Source organism: Alligator mississippiensis, chromosome 4 (assembly GCF_030867095.1).
Source record: "Alligator mississippiensis isolate rAllMis1 chromosome 4, rAllMis1, whole genome shotgun sequence".
In the NCBI taxonomy this organism is placed as follows: Eukaryota; Metazoa; Chordata; order Crocodylia; family Alligatoridae; genus Alligator; species Alligator mississippiensis.
Genome location: NC_081827.1, coordinates 56,785,379 through 56,801,259, shown reverse-complemented (window position 1 = coordinate 56,801,259; position 15,881 = coordinate 56,785,379). Strand labels below are relative to the sequence as shown.

Sequence of the window (15,881 nt, the reverse complement as noted above, 5' to 3'; positions counted from 1 at the left end):
TTTGAGATTTAATTCCAAAAATAACACAAAGGGGAAAAATAGCCAAAACAATCACCTAAAAGTAGAGGGAGCACTAGGCTACACTATGAACACCTCCTCCCAATTTGTTAATCAGTGGGTATGTCTATAACATTTATTGTGAAGACGTTTATTGTGGAGCTGACTAATTAGCTCCATAGTAAATGTCTCAGTGGGCATGTCTACATGTGCAAATGCTGCTAATGGGTTTACTGAAGAGTAATTTACTCTGGGTACCCTGGGCAGGCATCTACACATGTGTGCATTTGGAAGCAGATTGGAGAAGGCTGCTCCCTTGCTGGTCTCCCCTCTACAGCAACCTAGCCCAGAGTGCTAGCCCAGAGGCTGGCAGGGAACACGGGGCCAGGAGACAGATGTCTCCTAGCAAGGGCTAGGAGATTGTCCCCGCCTGGGCTCTGGTGGCAGAGCCTGTCACAGCAGCAGGCAGCTCATGGGGGCAGGGAACAATGTCTCCCTGCACCACAGCAAGGTGCTCCCATCCCTGCTCTGTGATCATGGATCCAGGGCCAGGAGCTCCCTGCTACTGAGGAGCAAGGCATTGTTCCCATCCAGGCTCTGGTGGTAGAGCCCACCCCAGCAGCAGGCAGCTCCTGAGAGCAGGAAGCAATTTTCTGCCCCCTGCTGCCTGGCTGACTGGGAGCAAATCTGCTTCCAGTCAGCCATCTACACATACCTTACTGTGTAGTAAGTGCTTGGCAGTTACTCTGCTACTTGCATTTACAGGTAGCAAATTAACTGCTGAGTAGAGCAAATTACTGTGCAGTAGGGGTCTGCACGTGTAGATGGTGATGCTTACTATACAGTAATTTGCTCTACTGCACGGTAAAGTATCTAGTGCAGTACAACATCCACAATCTGGCTTACTATAAGTAACACAATTCGCAAAATTATTTGCACACAGTACCTGAACTTGCCAAAAGCCATTTGAACCCATTTTATGTGATGCACAACTTATTTATTCTCCTTCTAAGAGCTAAATGTCCCTGGATTTAAAAAAGGAGTTTCTTGTATATTGGCACTACAGGACTGGGAGTTGTTGTATCGTTTGTGGGGGAAATAAAGGGCATTTGGTTAAAGTAGAACTGAATTTTGAAATGGACCTTTGCCTGACCCCAAATTCCTTTCTTCTTCTAGGAGCTGAGTAGTCAGGTTTTGAGCCAGGAAATTTGTAGCTAGCTCCTGCCTCTATAAAGAGCTTGAACTAAAATTTTGGTTCTAAGTGTACCAAATTTTGAGGTGTTAGAAATTTGAATCCTAAAAATCTGATCTGTTATGGCACGGGACCCAGCTCTACTTAATGTACAATTTAATCATTTACAAATTACAATTAAAATCAACATATGCTGTACCACTGCACTGGATTATACAAGAAAAATAGCAGAATATCGCCATATGGTTAGCAAGTGCTGATTTTAAGGTTTTCTTTTTCTTTTCCAAATGCTATCCACAGCACAACTGCTCCAAACTTTACAGTCTCTCCTCCTTTAGGTATCTTTTCATTCTTTTAAGCAAACGGTTGTCTCCAACAGTTTTACATAAATAAAATCCTATAAATCAAGAGAAAGGATTCACTTGATTTACTAGACTACAGAGACCCAGAAGCAAATGGAAGGTCACAACCAGCATCAATTTTTATTTAATTTTTTTGATTACTGCTTTAGTTAATCTGTGAAACACTTTCTTTTTTTGTTATTCAAATTTAATATTTCATCACATCTGTACAAATAAATTCACCTATTAAATATACCAGCATTGACCTTGAAGTGAATAGAACTGAAAAAATTAGTTAATTCATTTCACTAAAATGGGAGGTCATCTCACCTGACAGGCAGAAGATGAAAGGCACTGTAACAAGATGACTGATTAAGAGCCACATCTTCATTTTCTTTCTAGAGATGATTATTTCAAAAAGAATTCTGCCACAAGAACATTCAGAGAACTAATGGCACCTAATCAGAAAAAGAAAAAAGACAAAGAGTGAATAATTCTGTCATTAGTGCAGTTCCTACACTGTAAGTTATTATATTTTCTATATAAAGAGTTAACACAGAATAGATAATCTTTACAATTACAAAGAATATTACGAAATGGTGTAGATTGACTGAATGACCTCTCTCTATAAACTCAACGCGTAAGTTTATAGCATCTACCACCTAAGGGTTTCAGACCACTTAATCACTTGTCTGACCTCCCCAAATCTGGAAAGGGTTAAATATTAAAAGTTCTGGTTTTGGCCCATCTTAGAAAACCAAAACTGGAGAGGTTTGGCTGGACCCTGTTTGTATACACCCTTGTTTGAAGGATTAGGAAAAGGTTTAGTTTATAGCTAACAACAAAGCCCCAAATCCTGTAACTCTTACTCTCCATGCGTAGCACCTTACACTTCAAATAATCCTGGTAATGACTTCAATGCCACTGCTAAGAACATCAGAACAAAACAGAAGCACACTACATTTCTTGCAGAATTCCCTTGTTTGTGCAACATTTACACTAACTGAATCAGAGCTGCATAAGCTTTTGTGAGCAAGAGCTCACTGAATCACATCACACCTGATGCCAGGTGCATCTCTACCCTGCCTTCTGCCTGATTTCAGACTCACACACCTAACTATCTCCTGCGCTTGGGTTGCTCCCAAACCTGAGAAAAGATTTCAGTTTTACTCTCTGACTCAAGGTGTAGGCTTTCTTTTCAACCTTGTTATACTATTGGTTATACTACAAGCCAGTTAACTTTTTGCAAAGTCCATTTGAAAGAGTACATAGCTTCTTCTTTTACATATCTGATTCCAAACTCTGGAAGTACCCAAAATTCTGTAAGTCCTGCTCACATAGATTAGAAGTTTTCTTTCCTGCTAGCTGTTATCTACATCTTTGGGGCAATGAGTCATAGTCTTTGAAATGGGTAATCTGTTGTTTGTTTAATGGATTTCTTGACAAGCGTATATAAAGCATCCTTTACATCCATCAAATCTTGTTCACACTTCTTTCTTCTGATGATTGATTCTGCACTGTCACTAGATACTTTATGACCTGTGAACAAGGTATATTTCCTACTCACTGAGGCAATATTTGCATAACCTAGCTATGTGTTGACAGCATCCATTTGGTCTACTTCTGTTTATGGGTTTTCCAAATTGCATTTCATTACATATATGTTGTGAGAGAAAATTGGAATGCCCTTCAGTTAACATTTTCAAGAATTAAAAAAAGAATACTGGAAAAATTAATAAATATTAATTCTTAAAAGAATTTCATATAAAGTTAAACTCTTTTTTCTTGTTGTAGCCTGGTACATTTTTGTAATAAATAATAAGGGTGTTATCAGCCCTCTCCTTTGCAGTTCTCAACATATTCTTTTCCAGTTTGTTTTGTCATGCCTTGGTGATTTAGATGTCTTCTGGCTTTTATTTGAAGGCCATGAACTTCTCTTTTCACATGCCAAAATTTTTACTACACAGAAAATACAAACGCTCTTTCTCTGTCTCAGCTCCTTGGGTTTGCCGTTAAGGAACACTTTTGCACGACATATCAGAGCTACTGATGATTCACTATCAAAACGTCCTGTATCTTATATGGATGTCTAATAGGAGGTAGCCTAGAGTGGCTGTAAGCTGTAATAAAGAAGAAATTAGCTGGCTAGAATATTTTCATTAAACCACTGAAAAATTATGGGACTTTGCAGAAAATAAAATAAAAAGTGAGGTCTGATTCTGTGCTATCTAGAAATAGATGCCCTCCCAATCTGAGATACGTGTACCACCAGCTTGTACCCTCAGCACCAGCTTGTAACTTGCCCCTGCTGCCAGTCTGGGCCCCGCACTGGCTCTGGGATCGCCTGTCAGGGCTGCACCATGGCAGAAGCAGCTGCGGCCCCCGCCTGCTTGCTGCTCCAGGCAGTGTTTGCCACTGCTGCCTCTGGGCTGCCCAGCACGCGAGCTCCAGGCAGGCAGGCAGCAGCAGCCAACAGTATGGCAAGCAGGGGGGCCATAGCTGCTGCTGCCATGGCACAGCCCCAACAGGTGAGCCCGGAGCCGGCGCAGGGCCCAGGCTGGCAGCGGGGGTGGGCTACAAGCTGGTGCTGAGTGTGGGGAAAAGCAGCCCCTCACCCACCTCGTGGTCGGTGCCCCACACTGCAGCTGCTTGCAGCCTTCATGGGGCTCTCAGGGCCTGCTCAGGACAGCCCTGCACAGGCTGTGAGCGGCTGCAGCAGGGAGCTCTGACCCTGGGGCAGGCGAGGAGCCACTTTTCCCTGGGCTCCTTCACTTTCCGTCTCTGCCCCCCACCCCCCCCAAGTTTCTGGTGTGGTGCAGCCGCATGGTCCCAGGCCACAAGCCCCTGCTGGGGCTTCCGAGTGTTCCCTAGTGTTGCAGGAGCCCACCAGGCTTCCCCTGGGTCCTACTGCCCCTGGTTCCTGTCATTTTTGACAGGAACCAAAGACAGATAAATATTAATTTTCTAAATTTTGGGGGGGGCCCTGCGGGCCAGACAGAATAGCCTCGTGGGCCAGATCTGGCCCGCGGGTTGTATTTTGCCCACCCCTGGTTTAGCCTGAAGCAATCCTCAATCACCTTGTGCCCATTATTTATTGTCCTCCCCTGGGGGGCCTTGGTGAATAGATGCTTCCCCAGTCCCTGATGTACGCACTTTGTATACTTATAGTCTGCCACCAAGTCCCTTCAGAGTCTTCTCTTCTCCAGCTGAAGAGTCCCAAGTCTTTCAGCCTCTCCTCATATGACCTTGTTTCTAGGCCTCTAATCATGTGCGTAGCCCTCCTTTGGACTCTCTCAAACTTCTCCACATGCTTCCTAAAGTGCAGTGTCCAAAACTGGACGCAATATTTCAGCTGCGATCTCACCAAGGCCAAGTAGAGAGGGAGAATGACACATCGCTGCTCGAGATGCCTCAGTAGACGCCTTGTTAGATGCGTGCCAGTGTTTGATTAGTTCTGCCAGCTACGGCATCACATTGGTGGCTTAATTTTGTTGTCTATCACGATGTCCAGGTCTTGTTCAGATGTGGTGCTAAAAGGGCCTGGCCTCGCCAGCACACAACTTCCAGGTGGGGCTAGATGACCTTCTGAGGTCCCTTCCAGCCCTACTTTCTTACAATCCTAAAACATACAGGAACCTAACAACAGTCCTGAGAATTTTGGCTTATTTGAAAATGGGCCCTAAGAAAAAACGAAGTTTTGACAATACTCTGAATACATATTTACCCTATGTGGAATATTTTCTCACTCAAAATATCCTCCCTCCCTGCCTTTATTATGGCTCTAAAGCTTCTTCCAAATCCAGATTATTGTCTCTTTTGCCCTAAAGATAATATGAAGGAGAAGTCTTAGATGACTGTAAAATGTTAGTATACAGCACCAACAACCAACTAATACAGCAATCCAAAATGACAAGAGCAGGTATCTGCGATGATTTAAAAGACCAGACTACTTCATAGCAGGTATGATTGAATTCCAAAACTATTATCTTGACATGGATATGATGCTCTGCTAGTCCTCTTTAAAGCAGCCATCACTGGTAGCATCAGTCAACACTTTCTACTTCTCCCACAGCCTTCTGGCATTTGTCAGTAAAGCCAAACATTTCCCATTAATCTTATCACACAAGTAAGTTATTTGCTCCATACCAATTCCAGCATGTTTGCTCAGTGGTGACGTGAGTTAAATTACAGTTATTGTAAAATGATGCACATGACTGAGCAGCAACCAAACGGTAATACAAGGAGCAATGGTAATTATATAGTAACTCATCCTAATGTTACTGGATCATCACCTAATAACTAAATTGGAATATAAAGAGTTGATGGGTTAAACAAAAGTTAACAGTAAGACTGTGTTTATACATTAAATTATAGGCGTTTTACAGGCCAAAGTTTCTTCCATTCTCTCTTCTAGTATTGATCTTTACAGAAATCAGGTTCAGTTCTGAAAGCTCTCTTTCTCCCCTGCCTCTCCAGATATTCATCCTGATCAGCAGAAACACAGCCAGATCTCATTAGGAGTACTGGGAGTTGTGACTAGAAATCCCCATGCACTTATTCAACTGTGAGAATAGAAAGACACCCTGCCAGGATAGAAAAGTATTCCCTTATTTGAGTTATTTTAGCCAAAAGAACTGCATATATACTACATCTAAATCTGATTCATCTTGGCTTGTGGAAAAAAAGTGAAGCATTTTGACATATTGTTCTGGCTAATGTCAGTAGAGCTCTCTGCTATTAAATGTGATGGTGCACAGATGACAGTCTATAGGACTAGAATAGTCTGACTGAGCATGATGTTACTATCCAGCTGCCCAAGCATTAGTTCAAACTTATCTAAGGCAGCTAGCTGCAGTACTGAGAGAGACAGGATTGTGGCTGCAGTATGTCTATTATTTTATTAAGGATCAAAGGATTCTGCCTTCCAGTTCTGAACCTTTTTTTCCTCTTTAGAGTAAGAGTCCTTTCAGAACCTAAGTGAAAAGCATTCTCCCACAAAAAGGGCAGTCATTAGTGAGACTCACCTTCCCCTTTTGTACAGTCAGAGCAATTATGTGCCTGTGTATATTCCTTTCTCTCTCTTACTAACATCTCTTTCTTATAGCAACATATAATAATTCTAGCAAATAAACAGATTTTAAATCATGAATAGACAACAGCAAGTGTTTCACTGCTGTACTATCAGATGTAATTACTATTTAATGCTAACTAACATATTTATTTCCCTTTTGATTATTTTGTTTTCCACATAAGCCTGCTACAACTGCACTCTCTGGAATATGGGAGAACTGCTGTTACTTAGCTCTCTGGAGCTCATACATTTCCTACAGAGATGGGCAGAAAACCATTTAGTGAAGGCCAAAGTGGGCACTTGAAGCAACATCCTGATCAGGCATGGCAAAGAGCTGCAGCACTAAAGGGAGAAGTTTGGGACGCACTGATTTACAGTTGAACTGGAAGCGGCTAGGGATTCTTTTGACTGAAATGATAGGTGCTCAATGAATATAGGTGCTACCAAGACTTCTGGTCACTGGGGCAGGATCAAACTTGTGGCTGATCTGGTGCCTCAAAACTATGTAATTCCCAGGTAGATTCATCCAACACCAAGCTGGATCATACCTTTAGGGAACTGGAAGAAGGAAGGTGTTCAGAATACTGTGGAAGAAAAAATCATGAATGTAAAAATCATGAGTGTAAGAGGAGGAGAAACAGGAGTCCACAAAATGAGGGGACAGGTCATAGAGAAAGGGGTGATGTAAGCAGCAAGGAGAGTTGAGATGTAGGCATGGCAAAATTTATAGAAACCTAAGAGTAATTTATATTTCTACAGGAAAAGTTGAAACCAACGAAGAGACTGAAATAGAGCAGCAGGGAAGGAAGATTATTTTATCTGTGGCCTGTTGGATAGTCTAGGCAGGAATCTGGGAATCTAGGCAGGAAGGCCTGAGATGAAGTTTACAGTAGTTCCAGGCAAAGATATATCAACCAGGGTTCTGGCAGAAAGGACAGAAAAGACTATACAGAATTAAAAAAAAAAAGTTATAGGGAAAAGTAACAACATTTTATGAAACCCTGGATATGAGGAGAGAAGGTAATTAATTGGAGGAGTGAAAGATAATTTAAAGTCTGCAGCTAGTGATGGGAAGGGCACTGCAGTTGTGATTCTCAACCTTTATCATACAAGAACTTTCCTAGAATCTCCTCCCAATCAGTTGCTCCTGCTCTCCCCTCCATTCAGTACATGGGAATATCAGGGTAGTCATGACAACCCATGACACCTGTTTGTGATTCCTAGACATGAGGAATAGCTTTGTAAATGATGATGGAGTACATGGTGGGAAGGTTTTAAAAAGTTCTACTTTTGCCATATTTAGCCAACAAGAGGTAAATCAAGCTCCTTGTTGCCATCATCATTTACTAACTTAGTATTATAATTACACATATTCATGTTTTGGAAGTGGTTAGAGACCTACCAATGACTCCATTCAGACTATACTATAAATAGATAAAATAATCCAAAGGAAATCTCCAGCTCTCCACCCTTTCTCAAAACATGAATATGCATAATTGCAATACTTCAGTAGAAAATTATCATAGTGGCAAGTTATAATCAAAGCTTTTTAGGAACATCATACTACTTCAGCTTAATCAGTGTTTTGTATTTGTTTTTTATTTCAGCTTCTTCTTGTGATTTTGGTAAGCATTTAATTGTTCATTTTCTAGATATGCTTTGACTAATTGGCAGTTTACAATTTATAAAAAACGAGTTAGTTTATCAGTTGCGATAGCACCTGGAATTAATTAACCAATTACGTTTGTTTGGCTTTTTTAATTTAATGAAACGAATGATGTCTGTTGTACATTAGATGGTCTCTATCTCCCTTTAATCCCCACATTTGTAGCCTTAAGAATTCTATGTGTCCAAATCAACACAGTGCCTGATTTTAGGGAGCAGACTGTTTATTAGTCAAACACTGAGCAGGGGGCTATACTCAGGTTCTTTACAAGTCACGAGTTATGAGACTGACTTGTACCGAGACACTGTGCTATGACTCCACTCCAAAGCAATTTCCTCTGGGAGAGGGCAACAGAGGTCACACAAAAAATACTCAAAAGATTGGGGTAGCGAGCATATGGATGAAAGAAGGATCCAGCATAGGAATGTAGTCAAGACTCGGGTTCTGAAAAACCATAAGAGCTGCATTGCTTAAGCTCGCTGCTAGAAATTCTCCTCTGCTCCCCCGCTGTTCATTTAAGCTTTGATGTTAGACTGAGTTAAATAATCACTCCAAGGAGAATTTTTTCCCGAAAGATATTGGACTTCTGCATTATTTGAACCAGGAAATCTAACCCCACACCCTCCCTCCTGCAATGGTCCAAAAGAGGCAGAAAAATATTATAGCTGTCTGGCCTTTTTAAGTTTTCTGGCTACATCAATTCTTTATCCTCGGACCTTCCATTTTGCTGTAGGGTTGGAGTTTTGTTGAGGCCATGAAGGTCCAGGAAATGTACAAGAGCCAAGAGATTTTTATGATATTACTACTGGACTAACTCTTCTTTGTTGCTGCCTGTGACCTTCTGAACCTGAATTTTTAACTCAAACCTTCCTTATTTCCGAGAAAATGCCTGTCTGTCAGGTTGCTGAAGACCTCTTATCATGGAAATCAATTACTTAGAAACCTAATCCCCACTCAGACACTGGTGTTACCATTTTGCCCTAACAGTTGGGCATCTTCAGTGGTAGCTTCTCTTGCTTTCACTATCTTACTGTTTCAGGGAATTTAACTTCTCCCATTAACCCTGACAGAAGGATAGTTAAACATGCCCACAGTTAAGTCTGTGATTGCCCATCAATCAAAGACACACTTCCTGGCAGCCAACAATACCTTTAAGCACAACATATAATTGTGTGACAAACAACTACTGACTTGGAGTAAACAGTTTGTAAACAGCCTAGAATCTGAAAAATGTACTTCCAGGCTCTTTGGCAATTGCTTACAGATACTGAATCTGATTTATTCAGAGAACATCTATATCCACTCTTTAATGAAATGCTAACTATACAGAGGCTAAGCTCATAATTAATATTAATAAAAACAAATCAGCATCCTTTTTATCATAATAAATCTAATTGTCTAGCAGTCATAAAGCATTCTCTTGAATGCACCTCACTAATGGCCGCTGCCTATGTGCTTCACTAAGATTTTGTCTGAAACAGGAGTTGTTAACAATAAAACTTAGATTTCAAGATTTTGCCCACTGGAATTATTGGTGTTCAGCACCATAGGGGTCAGCTAAATAAAACCAATCTCAATCTTCTTATTCTCACACACATTATACAGCCATTGATCTTGCAAAAAACCCCACCAATTTGGAGTAACAACAAGTGATAAGAATGTTTTGATGCTTCAAACTTCTTTAATCATGGCAGTAGCTTTGTGGAGCTTCTGTCACAACACAAGTTTTCCCATCAATACATTATGCCCTATACATAGCGACAGACCAGTGCGTCTACATGTGCATATTAATGCAAAGCAATAAACTCTAGAGCTTATAGCTCCTGAGTTTATTACTTTGGGTGCGCTGTTCGAATGTGCCCCTGGGACTGCAGCATGTTGAGCCGGGTCAGAGCAGCCCTGAGTGCCAGGTGGTCCAAGGTGCTCAGCCTGCCCGCCCGGGCTGCTCCTCCTGGCTCAACATGCTGCAGAGTGGCTGGCTGGAGCACGAGGGTGTTTCAACTTGGGGCTAGCTAGCAGGCAGCCCCCACACTGAAGCAAGCACCCTTGTGCCCCGACAGCCAGGGCAGCGTCTGTACATGCGCTGCTGTGGAGTTTTTTACTCTGCAGCAGGATAGTAATTGTATTTATAAATTAGTTTACTCCAGCCTAATAGAGGCACACATGTAGGCATGCAACGTTTAGTTTGCAGCTAATTAGTCTACTGTGTAGTCAGTGTCTCATGTAGATGTGCCTGCTATGTTCCAAGTGTGCAATAGGTGTTTTTCAAGCAAGTGATGTTCACTCATTTACTGTTCTCACCTTCTTCTCTTTTGTAACAATCAAGCTGCACTCAGAGTAGGGCAGTATTTTTAGAAACATCAGCATCCTGGCAGGATGAAAACACCACATCACAAGCTGGCTTATTTTTTCCCTTCTTTCAATTTCTGTGGAAACTAAGAGTTTGCTCTCCAAGTCTCATTCCAGGGGAAGATAAATTCCTTCACGAATCATGCTCTGTGACATGTCCACATCCCAGTAAACAATAGGTTTTACTCCATAACCTCTTTGCAGTGAGGAACTGAAATGTATTCAGTACAGCACTGTATTGGTGGCTTTAAACATGTCTTCATTTTACTTATAATTCTCATAAACGGAGAATTTTATGAAAACAGTATGTTCAAAACTTATCCTTGTCATGTAATTTTTATAGCACTGTGCATTATTGTTTAATTCTCATATTTCCTGAAATTTAGTAACCTGTGCCACCTTTCAAAGCTCAGAAGTATAAACCTGAAAAACAACCATATATTCTGAAATACATTTTGCTGGAGATGATAATCAAAACATAACTGCTGTTATTGAAGGGCTATTTTCCGGTACACTTTCTTTTAATTTGACACTTTCTCTACTAAGAATATACACTATTCTCTGGAGTTTTACTGTCTCTTATGATTTGCATGTGAAACAATTTAGATCTCTTAGTAGTAACAGCAGCCCCTCCTTTCAGTTCCTTAGTAGGTTTTTGACTTTTGTTAAGCTTCTTATATAATTAAGTCCAATAGGATTTTCTCTGCCCTGTCTGATGCCTAGATTTTCCATTTTGATTTTTCCTCTCCTTTTTTCCTTTTCTTTTTGTAATCCCACTCTTTCTCAGAGACATTAAATGATAATAGGATGCCATATTTCTCTTTTTGCACTGAAAGCCTCCTGTTGTACTGTATTCACATTGTTTTTTTCCTCCCATTGGTTTTATTATGGGAGCATATCTTTGTTATGACTGCAGTTAGTTAATGCCACTGTAATTAAGGGCCAGTTTGTATTGACATTAAAAATTCTTATTTTTATTCTGGGAAGGACATTTCATAATGCCTGGTAAGTACAAGATATCAGTCTAAAAATTAATTGTTGGCATACCTTGGTCTTTTTAAAGTTATTTTTGAGGCACCGAGCTTCAAAAAGAATTACAGTATAACCTCATAAATCCAGATATGAAAAATCCGGAATGCTCAAAAATCCGGCACTTTTAAAGCTTCCCCCTCCACTCTCCCAGACACAGATGGGGAAGCTTGCATGTGGCAGCTGCCACTGCCATCCACCACCCCGCACCACCACTTCACGTGCAGCTGCTGGTCTGGGACTGGCCGCCACTACCCTCTCTGCCATCCCCCGCTCTGCGACCGGCCGCTGCTCTGGTTTAAAAAATTTGGCATTTTCAAATTTCCGGCAGGTGCTCAGTCCCAAGCATGCCAGATTTATGAGATTATACTGTATTTGAAATTTGCTTAGGTAATGTGGTGTTGCCTAAATGTATGGAAATACCATATTGAATCACCCTGTTAGGATCAAGGGGATTTCTAAGTCCCTTTTTCACATGGTTTAGGGTACGTGCAGATGCTCTTAGATCCATCCACCTAACCAGGACAATCTAAGGAGTTCATCTAAGAAGGGCACCTGACCAAACAACAGGAGTCCCTGACAGTCCACTTCAACCAGTTTGTCTCCTGCATCAGGACCGCCCTGTGGAAAACCAGGAACCTCCTGATGTAGTGGCACACAAAGCTCTCAGGACTGTGTGAAAATGGGACTGAGTAAGCTACAGTCCTACTACCAGAAAACAGCAAGAGAAGACAGAGAAGAGGCAGGAAACATCATCTGGTAGAGGTGCCATTGGTACATACTATTCAAGGACCTCCCTCTGGGGAAGAAAGTATTAACGATGAGGAAGAAAGTGAATCAAGTGGGTTGAGTGACATCAATGGCGATGGCAACAGCGATAACGAAGGAGATAATGAAAGTGACAGCACTGACAACAGTGATATGAACTAAGACTAAAGTCTAGAGACTAAGAGAAGAAACAAAGGTACAGTATAATTGAAACGGTGAAGGGAATGTGGAGGGGTGTATGGGTGTGACTTCTGTAACAGGTATGTGGGAGCGTGGGTGCACAGGAGTGAGCATTGTAATGGGTGTATGATTCTGTAACTGTGTTTTTGGTTTTGAAGACGGGTAGATTTGTAGTGTATATATAACTTTTTGGGGGGGAGGGATGGGGGGGAATATATATGTATATATATGCAACCCTTCTGCTGAGCACCTGTCAGCAGCAAGAAGGCCTGGGAAACACTAAATGAATCACTAGTGCATCCAATAAAACCAACAACCCTTCCCTCGCAAACAGTGTAAACACGAAATCCAAATTTACTACAAAGATTAAAGAAAAAACAGAAGTAAACACTGACTATAATTTTAAAACACTATAAACTACAAAACAAGGTCTATAGGTGGCATCTGCTTGGGGAGGCTTTACCCATACCCAGGATGTCTGGGACTTGGGGCTCCCCAATGGGTAGTTCTGGGGCCTGCACCCCTATACCTGCCCTTTGGCAATGGGCTGGAGAGGGGGCCCCACACCAGAGAATCCTATGAGATGCTCCATGGGTCCACCGCGCCATGGGGAGCTGCTAGAGACCGTAGGAACTTCCACATTGCAAAGGGCCCCTTGTTGCTCACTGAGAAGCTGTAGCGCTGATCTTCACTTCCACCAACATGCAGCACACATACAGCAGGGCTCAGCAATACTGCTATGCTGAGACACAACAGCTGTAAAACAATAAAAGGGGAAGCTCAGGCTTGTCCTGCACCAGGGCCTGAACATACAGCAAAAGAGCACCAGGACTATTTGGCTGCAACCTGGACACTTAGTCTCAGCTACACTGCTATGCTGAGACATAGCAGCTATGAAACAACAGAAGTGGGGGCCAGGCCTATCTTGGCTTGGGCCTGAATTATTAGTGTCCAACCACATCGCAAAAGGGACAAAATAAAGCCCAGGCCTATTTCACTGGGCCTGGACTGGGCGACAAAAAGCTGGCCAGGCCAATACAGCACTGAGACTTGGACAAACAACAAGTGCCAGGGCTTCACCCTGGCCCAAATCTGCCAGCCAGACATACGGCTAGGGTTCAGCCCAAAATGCTACAGCTGTGAAACAGCAAAAAGGGCCCAGGCTTATGAGTGCAGCCTGCACATCCAGTCTCAGTTGAGACCACTATGCTGAGACAATACAACCCCCAACACAGGAGGCCCGTAAATGCCAGGACCCTGTTCCTGTATTTAATGGACTAGGGAATTATCCCAGTTAAGTCCTGAATGGTTAGTAACTGCCAGGACCCCATTCCCAGGCAGTCTGCACTAGGGAATAATACAGTCATGGCATTAACCTACTCGAGGCCTGCCTGGTCAAAACTGCCAGCAAGATGTACACACACACACACACACACACACACACACACACACACACACACACACCCATGCATGCACACACGCACATCTAGACAGATAGATAGATGTATCTATTTATATCTATTTCAATAGCATCAGGATAGTATTTGTATAAATACATTTTCCAAATAAACAAAAAAGTGATTGTAGAACAGGTCCCAAGAATGTCTATACATACCCTTAAGGTGAATAAGAACAAGATCATTCACACTGACTGTATAACTATTGATCAAACTATTAACATTCTCTTTAGGGTTTTGCTGCTTGACTGCATTTTAACTAACAATTTCAGTAAACTCGAACAGCTATCAAACTAAACAATCTTCTTTTTCTGGGGGATAGAACTTTACTATACAAATCCTTCTCTCAGCAATTATTTTGGCGCCCTTCACAAACAAGCATAATTTGACTTCAAATAACTTTAGTTCGAGTCTACTCTTCTGCAGTACTCAACAAAGCCCAGTCATTTAACTCAGAATCCCAGACACTCATATTTTATTCAAACACATATTGGAAGCTGCAAAAACAGCAAAAGACTGAATATATCAAGGAAAATATGAAGGCTGAAGGAAAAGGAATATTCATTTCTAAAAACTGAACACTTCTTCATACAAGTAAACATTTCTGTCGGGGAGGGGTTCATATTGCAACTTACAAACATTTATCAAAAGTTCAGTTCTGTCAATAAATTTGGGTTATTTTTGGTTTCTACCATTTGAAGGTTTGGGTCTATTATTGTTTTAAAACAGAAAATGAGTACAGCATTGCATTGGTTGTTTTAAGCACGTCTTTATTTTAGTTGTAATTCTCATACAGAATTTTATGAAAACAATATTTCCAAAACTTATCTTTGCCATGGATTTCTTCAAAGCACTGTTCATTATTGTTCAGTTCTCATATTTCCTAAAATATAGTAACCTGTGCTAGCTTTCAAAGCTTGGAAGTAGAAATCTGAAAAACAACTATATAGTCTGAATATGCCTATATTTCAATCATCAATGTGTAATGCAAATCATCTTTAAAAAAGAGCTGTGCTATGAAGTGGCTTGAATACATTCATAAATAGATTTATTTCTATATAAAAAGTTAACATTTTATTCCTATGGCCTCTACTTTTTTACTGTACAGCTAAGGACAAGCTCAGTGGGGGATTTCATCTTCAAACTATGTTTCCTAGCAACTCTTTAAACCAGAGTCACTTTTTTTACATCAATCACTTGCATCTGTTGAGAATGCTTGAAAACATCTCTTTCATCCTGTGAATAAACAATACGAATTAGACTAGCAGGCAGCTGCAAATAGGAGAAAAAGGGAAAATGAATTCAATGTTTACTAGAATTCTCTAGTTGACTTTGGAATAATATGTTATTTGTGCTTTTTGGTTTTAAGGTTTAAGAAATGAATTGGAAATTCCAAGTAGGCATTACTGAAATATGTGGTGATTTTGTATCATAAGGCAGAATACTGAAAATAATCAGATTACTTAAAATCTTGAATTCCATTAAACCTGGTAGAAAAACTAATATTCATGGATTAATAAATTGTTAGACTTCATTGTACTTTGAACATTCAAGTTTAAATAATGATGTTTTATATAGGCTTCTAAGAAGAAACAACTAACAAAACAAACTTTCTCCATAGCTTTGTAATTTATAGAAGTTTTGGAAGTGATTACAGTTTGCTAGATATAAATGAATAAGTGTCATGCATATGTTCCACATCAGCTGCAATATAACCTCTGGGCCACATTATATAAATAAATATCTTCCTTACTGTTCAGTTAACTGAGAGAGATGCATTGGTGTGAGAGAGCCTGTGCCATTTGAACAGCCTTTGGATGAAATGTTGAGT

At 41.0% G+C, this 15,881-nt stretch overlaps 1 protein-coding gene across 14 annotated transcripts in view; it reads right to left on the bottom strand.

Moving 5' to 3' along the window:
- CNTN1 (contactin 1) overlaps positions 1–15,881 on the bottom strand; it is a 470,483-nt gene that overhangs the window by 196,815 nt on the left and 257,787 nt on the right. For all 14 annotated transcript variants that reach the window (XM_059726013.1, XM_059726000.1, XM_059726001.1 and 11 more), the window contains one exon: positions 1,861–1,988. In XM_059726013.1, coding sequence (XP_059581996.1) covers positions 1,861–1,921 — 61 coding nt within the window. In that variant the 5' untranslated portion in view covers positions 1,922–1,988. The remainder of the gene's footprint in view (positions 1–1,860; positions 1,989–15,881) is intronic.